At 54.1% G+C, this 7,500-nt stretch overlaps 1 protein-coding gene across 1 annotated transcript in view; it reads left to right on the forward strand.

The window, feature by feature from the left end:
- eif5b (eukaryotic translation initiation factor 5B) overlaps nucleotides 1–7,500 on the forward strand; it is a gene marked incomplete at its 3' end in the record, with an annotated part of 24,054 nt that overhangs the window by 5,665 nt on the left and 10,889 nt on the right. The window contains 9 exon segments of the mRNA XM_084454080.1: nucleotides 896–1,015; nucleotides 1,483–1,546; nucleotides 1,808–2,588; nucleotides 2,906–3,117; nucleotides 3,494–3,644; nucleotides 5,173–5,265; nucleotides 5,897–5,977; nucleotides 6,483–6,551; nucleotides 7,450–7,500. The exon segment at nucleotides 7,450–7,500 is cut by the window's right edge and continues 296 nt beyond it. Coding sequence (XP_084310206.1) covers nucleotides 896–1,015; nucleotides 1,483–1,546; nucleotides 1,808–2,588; nucleotides 2,906–3,117; nucleotides 3,494–3,644; nucleotides 5,173–5,265; nucleotides 5,897–5,977; nucleotides 6,483–6,551; nucleotides 7,450–7,500 — 1,622 coding nt within the window.

Genomic DNA, 7,500 nt, shown 5'->3' on the forward strand with positions numbered 1-7,500 from the left:
CACACACACACACACACACACACACACAGACGCATGCACACACACAGTCCATATCGTGCATCAGATGTCTTTCTCAGTTCTCCTGTACATTCATAAGCTTGAATAGCTGTGTTGACTTGCCTGTCTTGAATAGCTGTGTTGACTTGCCTGTCTTGAATAGCTGTGTTGACTTGCCTGTCTTGAATAGCTGTGTTGACTTGCCTGTCTTGAATAGCGGTGTTGACTTGCCTGTCTTGTCTACACAAAGGTTAAGCTAGGCCTGTTTGTGTGACATTTGACCAGTTAGGCTTCATGTTTCTGATGGCACTTGTTTTGTGAGGCCTGCTTGAAATTACACACACACACACACACACACACACACACACACACACACACACACACCAGTTACACTGAAGACGAGACACACCTGACCTGTTGCTGGTTGCCTTTCTGCCAGTGTGCCACACACACACACACACACACAGACACACACACACAGACACACACACGCACAGACTCAGTGGTATAACGGACATAACTAATAAAGGAATCTTGAAGTACTGTCTGTCGAAGTGATCAGTTAATGAAAATGTTTAAATAATAGTAATGGTAGCTTTGAGAACCTTGAGAACCGATGGTTCTGGAGCCTAGTGGCCCATAGAGCAGATGATCCTGATTCCTTAGCGTGAGGCAGCTTGATGTACAAGTCCACCCCCTGGACATGACGCTAGTATGTCACAGGAACTCACCCCCAAACCAACCCTTGATGCTGAGTGCCAAGCAGGGAGGCACTGGGCACCATTTAAAAAAAATACCCAATCTCAGGGTGGACACTCTAACCACAAGGCATCTGAGCTGGTACCAGAATGTTTCAAGACGTGTGTGTTTAATGTTCATGACTCTCCACGTTCCACAGTGCCAAAGACGATGGCATCGACATCGACGCCCTAGCAGCCGAGATCGAGGGCGCCGGGGCCGCCAAAGAGCAGGGCAAAGGAAAGAAGAAGAAGAAAGCATTAAAGAAAGACGACTTTGAGTAAGTGGTCGATCACACGCTCTAGAACACGGCGGCTGTACGGAACTATCTGCGACAACAGAAGAACCCTCTCTCTCTTTGACTGAAAAAGGTTCTGTGTGAAACCGTTTTCTTCCGTTGGTCGAAACGGTTCTATTTAGCTAGCCTTTTTTGGGTGTAGTTTTGAAATGGGACATAAGCCTGAACGTTATTAGACACTATAGCTTGGGTTTAATATATATATATATATATACTGCTCCAAAAAATTAAGGGAACACTTACACTTAATTACATCCAGCGCTCAATGGGTTAATGATTTTCGATGATCGTTCATGGAGATACGTGATAATGATTGATGACTGGCGTTCCTGTCATTTCTTTGAGCAGTGTATATATAATGTATAACGGGAAGAATGGGGTTTGTAAGACACACAACTGTGTTTTTGTGCAAGTAGCCATCATGTCCGTGTGTCCGTGTTTTCCCACAGCGAGGAGGACATCCTGAAGGAGCTGGAGGAGCTCTCCATCCAAACCCATGGACCAAAATCAAAGGTAGTTAGAATAACAATAATAATACATCCAATAATACAATATTTCTATAACACTTTTCAAAACAATGTTACAAAGTGCTTCACAAACAAAATAAATCGACACACAAAAACATTGTACTATAAGAGAAAAAAGTTGTTTTGAGACTTTTTGTTTGTTTGTTTTGAGACTTTGTTACTGCTGTTATGGATTTTATTGCACAGCCCTAATCACCCCCTCCGTCTCCTCTTTGGCTCCGCCTCCCCTTTGGCTCCACCTCCGCAGAAAGACGACGCCACAGACGACGCCGAGCCGCCGGCGCCCGCCAAAGCCGAAAAGAAGAAGACGCGGAAAGGAGGCGCCAAGCGCGCCGGCCTGGAGGGCGACGAGGACGGCGGCGACGTTGTCAACGACAACGACGACGACGAGGAGGTACCGGGTGCGCGTGACCCGGAGAGGAACGGCGGCGACAGGAAGGCCCCGCCCCCTGCTACTCCTCGCGCTGGCGGCTCTGACTCTGAGGACGAGAGCTTCAAGACGCGCCCCAAGGCCAAGGCGGCCAAGAAGGGCGGCGGCGGACGCAAGGAGCGAGCCTCGGACGAGGAAGAGGAGGATGACGATGAGGATGACGATGGAGGTGCGAGGAAGGGGGGAGTCGGTGGAGGAGGAGGAGGTGGAGGAGGAAGAGGAGAGGAGGATTCGGACGACGACGACGACGACGACGTAGACGCCTCCCAGGGATCCAGAAAAGCGCAGAAGAAGAAGAAGGCCAAGGCCAAGGCGGCAGACAGCGAGGACGAGGAGGACGAGGCGGAGGGCGGGGCAGAAGGCGGAGCCTTCAAGATGAAGACGGCGGCACAGAAGAAGGCGGAGAAGAAGGAGAGGGACCGCAAGAAGAAGGAGGAGGACCGAGCCAAGCAGAAGAAGCTGAAGGACAAGGAGAAGGAAGGAGGCGCGGACGCCGCGGCCCCCCCTCAGAAGGAGCTCCTGAAGAAGACGGAGCCCCCGGCCGCTCCCGACCCCGACCCCACCGAGGAGCAGGACGCCGCTGACCTCCAGGGAGAAGGTCAGCTCTCTCTTTCTCTCTCTCCGTCTCTCTATTTCTCTCTCTCTCTCTCTTTCTCTCTCTCCGTCTCTCTCTTTCTCTCTCTCCATCTCTCTTTCTCTCTCTCCATCTCTCTTTCTCTCTCTCTGTCTCTCTCTCTCTCTCTCTCTTTCTCTCTCTCCGTCTCTCTCTGTCTCTCTCTCTTTCTCTCTCTCCGTCTCTCTTTCTCTCTCTCTTTCTCTCTCTCTGTCTCTCTTTCTCTCCCTCCCTCCCTCCTCTCTCTCTCTCCCTCCCTCCCTCAGGTCACAGCTGAATAGTTTGTGTCTGTGTTGCTTTAGAAGAGGCGGAGGGGGATAAGAAGAAGAAAGAGAAAGACAAGAAGAAGAAGAAAGGGGAGAAGGAGGAGAAGAAGAAGGGGCCCAGCAAGGCCACGGTGAAGGCCATGCAGGAGGCGCTGGCCGCCATGAAGGAGGAGGAGGAGAGGGCCAAGAGGGAGGAGGAGGAGACGCTCCGACGCCTGGAGGAGCAGGAGGCGCAGAGGCTGGAGCAGGTTGGTCACACACACACACACACACACACACACACACACACACACACTCACACACTCACACACTCACACACACACACACACACACACACACACACACACACACACACTCACACACACACACACACACACACACACACACACACACGGGGCGGCTGTAGCTCAGTTGGTAGAGCGGGACGAGCAAATCTTTAACTGAATTGCTTATTGATTAATTGCTAACAATTCATTCATTCATTAAGTAATTAATTGATTAACCAACAAATTAACCAATTAATTAAGGTTAAGGAGGTTAAGGAGAAACACTTAACAGTCTGCTCTCTTAATGGAACTGAGCTCTCTCTCACTCGGGACTGACCTCTGACCCCTCGCCTCCCAGGAGCGCCTGGATCAGGAGAGGAAGGAGAAGAAGAAGCAGAAGGAGAAGGAGAGGAAGGAGCGCCTGAAGAAGGAGGGCAAGCTGCTGACCAAGGCCCAGAAGGAGGCTCGCGCCCGGGCGGAGGCCACACTCAAACTGCTACAGGCCCAGGGTCAGTCCCTAGCCAGGGTTCACGCTCTGTAGTCTAGCTGCTGCTGATCCAGGGTCAGTCCCTAGCCAGGGTTCACGCTCTGTAGTCTAGCTGCTGCTGATCCAGGGTCAGTCCCTAGCCAGGGTTCACGCTCCGTATTCTAGCTGCTGCTGATCCAGGGTCAGTCCCTAGCCAGGGTTCACGCTCTGTAGTCTAGCTGCTGCTGGCCCAGGGTCAGTCCCTAGCCAGGGTTCACGCTCTGTAGTCTAGCTGCTGCTGATCCAGGGTCAGTCCCTAGCCAGGGTTCACGCTCTGTAGTCTAGCTGCTGCTGATCCAGGGTCAGTCCCTAGCCAGGGTTCACGCTCTGTAGTCTAGCTGCTGCTGATCCAGGGTCAGTCCCTAGCCAGGGTTCACGCTCTGTAGTCTAGCTGCTGCTGATCCACGGTCAGTCCTTAGCCAGGGTTCACGCTCTGTAGTCTAGCTGCTGCTGATCCAGGGTCAGTCCCTAGCCAGGGTTCACGCTCTGTAGTCTAGCTGCTGCTGATCCAGGGTCAGTCCCTAGCCAGGGTTCACGCTCTGTAGTCTAGCTGCTGCTGATCCAGGGTCAGTCCTTAGCCAGGGTTCACGCTCTGTAGTCTAGCTGCTGCTGATCCAGGGTCAGTCCCTAGCCAGGGTTCACGCTCTGTAGTCTAGCTGCTGCTGATCCAGGGTCGGTTCCTAGCCAGGGTTCACGCTCTGTAGTCTAGCTGCTGCTGATCCAGGGTCAGTCCTTAGCCAGGGTTCACGCTCTGTAGTCTAGCTGCTGCTGGCCCAGGGTCAGTTCCTGACATGGTTTAAAGGTGCAGTGTGTTGAATTTCGGCGGCATCTAGTGGTGAAGTTGCAGATTGCAACCAACTGAATACAATTAACGTCCTTGGCAGAAATGGAATATAACATTCATAAGTATGTTTTAATTACTGTATAATCCATTCCCCACGGAGGCCGCCATGTTGAATTCTATTCAGTTGGTTGCAATCTGCAACTTCACCACTAGATGTCGCCAAAAATCGCACGCTGCACCTCTAAGCTCTAAGCACCCAGAAAGTGGGGTAGGACTACAGTCTTTCTGCTGGCCCGGTCACAGCTGGAGATATGGAATATTAGAAGAAGAAGTGCTACCACGATCCTTAAAGCACCTATTGTATTCATATTTTGCTACTTGCGCACTTTGGCCTCAGCACTAGATTATGCTCTTAGTCGCTTGTTTAGAGTTCTGGGCGAGTAGTAGTTTACTTTTATTTATTTTTTATTTATCCTTTATTTATCCAGGAGATGTCCCATTGAGATACAGGATCTCTTCTTCCAGGGACACAGATAGTTTCAACATCAAAACACCTAAGTAGTACTAAGTAGGACACTTGACTACCTGCAGTACGTTAAATGCAATTATTGTAAGTCGCTCTGGGGAAAACCCGTGTGCCGTCTGACTGTGATGTAACATGAGGAGAAAGGCGTGGCCTCCCTCAGCTCAACCACGGCGCTTCAGTCTCATCTGGTCCCGCCTGCAGGCGTCGAGGTGCCGAACAAGGACTCCATGCCCAAGAGGAAGCCGGTCTACGGAGACAAGAGGAGGAAGAAGCCGGCAGCACCGCCTCCAGAAGGTAACCCCCCCCCCCCCCCTGTTCACTCCAGAAGGTAACGCCCCCTAACCCTCCGCTGTTCACTCCAGAAGGTAACCCCCCCCCTAACCCTCCGCTGTTCACTCCAGAAGGTAACCCCCCCCCCTGCTGTTCACGCCAGAAGGTAACCCCCCCCCCATTCACTCCAGAAGGTAACCCCCCCCCCCATTCACTCCAGAAGGTAACCCCCCCCCCCCATTCACTCCAGAAGGTAACCCCCCCCCCCCCCCATTCACTCCAGAAGGTAACCCCCCCCCCTGCTGTTCACTCCAGAAGGTAACCCCCCCCCTAACCCTCCGCTGTTCACTCCAGAAGGTAACCCCCCCCCCTGCTGTTCACTCCAGAAGGTAACCCCCCTAACCCTCCGCTGTTCACTCCAGAAGGTAACCCCCCCCCTAACCCTCCGCTGTTCACTCCAGAAGGTAACCCCCCTAACCCTCCGCTGTTCACTCCAGAAGGTAACCCCCCCTAACCCTCCGCTGTTCACTCCAGAAGGTAACCCCCCCCCCCCCCCGTTCATTTCAGAAGACAAACGCCCACCCCCCCCCCTGCTGTATGCCCCTTCCTTTCTCTCCGTCCGCCTCATCCCTCACTCCTCTCCTCCTCCTCCCAGAAACCCCCGCGGTGACCTCGCCCACCCCCGAGACGACTGAACCTGTTGCCGTGGAGACCGAGCCGGCGACGCCCGAACCAGGTATGAGCGTTTTTTGCCGACTGACGCGACCGATCCGGCGATGACGGCGGGTGAACTCTAGTTCAGACGGCTCTATGACGTCAGCTGATATGAGCACCAGTCAGTCATGAGGACGTTGTTGTTGTGGTGGTGGTGGTGGTGGTGGTGGTGGTGGTTGTTGTTGTTGTTGTTGTTGTTGTTGTAACCCTTCCAATAGTGTTCCAGTCCGTTTAACTCAGATGATTGTTGGTGTTGGTCATCATTTCTCTCCCTCTGTACACCTCCCTCCCTCCCTGGCTCTCTCTCCTCCATCACCTCCTTCCTCCCTCCCTCTCTGGCTCTCTCTCCTCCATCACCTCCTTCCTCCCTCCCTCTCTGGCTCTCTCTCCTCCATCACCTCCTCCCTACCTCCCTCCCTGGCTCTCTCTCCTCCATCACCTCCCCCTCCCTCCTTCCCCTCCCTGGTTCTCTCTCCTCCCTCCCTCCTCCCTCCCTCCTTCTCATCACCACCTCCCTGTGTGTGTAGTGATCGAGGAGGTGAAGCCAGAACCGGCTGTGGATCACTGGGAGGCCATCTCCAGCGACGAGGAGAAAGGTGAGACAGCAGAAACAGAACAGAAACCCACCCCAGTATGTTACAACCCCCCCAGTAGGATACACCCCCCCAGTAGGATACACCCCCCCCAGTAGGATACACCCCCCCAGTATGATACACCCCCCCCAGTAGGATACACCCCCCCAGTAGGATACACCCCCCCAGTAGGATACAACCCCCCCAGTAGGATACACCCCCCCCAGTAGGATACAACCCCCCCAGTAGGATACACCCCCCCAGTAGGATACAACCCCCCCAGTAGGATACACCCCCCCAGTAGGATACACCCCCCCCAGTAGGATACACCCCCCCAGTAGGATACAACCCCCCCAGTAGGATACACCCCCCCAGTAGGATACACCCCCCCCAGTAGGATACACCCCCCCAGTAGGATACAACCCCCCCAGTAGGATACACCCCCCCAGTAGGATACACCCCCCCCAGTAGGATACACCCCCCCCAGTAGGATACAACCCCCCCAGTAGGATACACCCCCCCAGTAGGATACACCCCCCCAGTAGGATACAACCCCCCCAGTAGGATACACCCCCCCAGTAGGATACACCCCCCCAGTATGATACAACCCCCCCAGTATGATACAACCCCCCCAGTAGGATACACCCCCCCCAGTAGGATACACCCCCCCAGTATGATACAACCCCCCCAGTAGGATACACCCCCCCCAGTATGATACAACCCCCCCAGTAGGATACACCCCCCCAGTAGGATACACCCCCCCAGTAGGATACACCCCCCCAGTATGATACAACCCCCCCAGTAGGATACACCCCCCCCCACCACCCCCAGTAGGATACCCCCCCACCCCCCCCAGTAGGATACACCCCCACCCCCCCCAGTAGGATACCACCCCAGTATGTGATCCTCCGTCCGTCTGCAGAGCTGAAGAAGGCGCAGGCCAGCGTGAAGGACACGCCCACGCAGTCTCAAC

Source organism: Borostomias antarcticus (genome assembly GCF_949987555.1).
Source record: "Borostomias antarcticus genome assembly, chromosome: 19".
NCBI lineage: Eukaryota > Metazoa > Chordata > Actinopteri > Stomiiformes > Stomiidae > Borostomias > Borostomias antarcticus.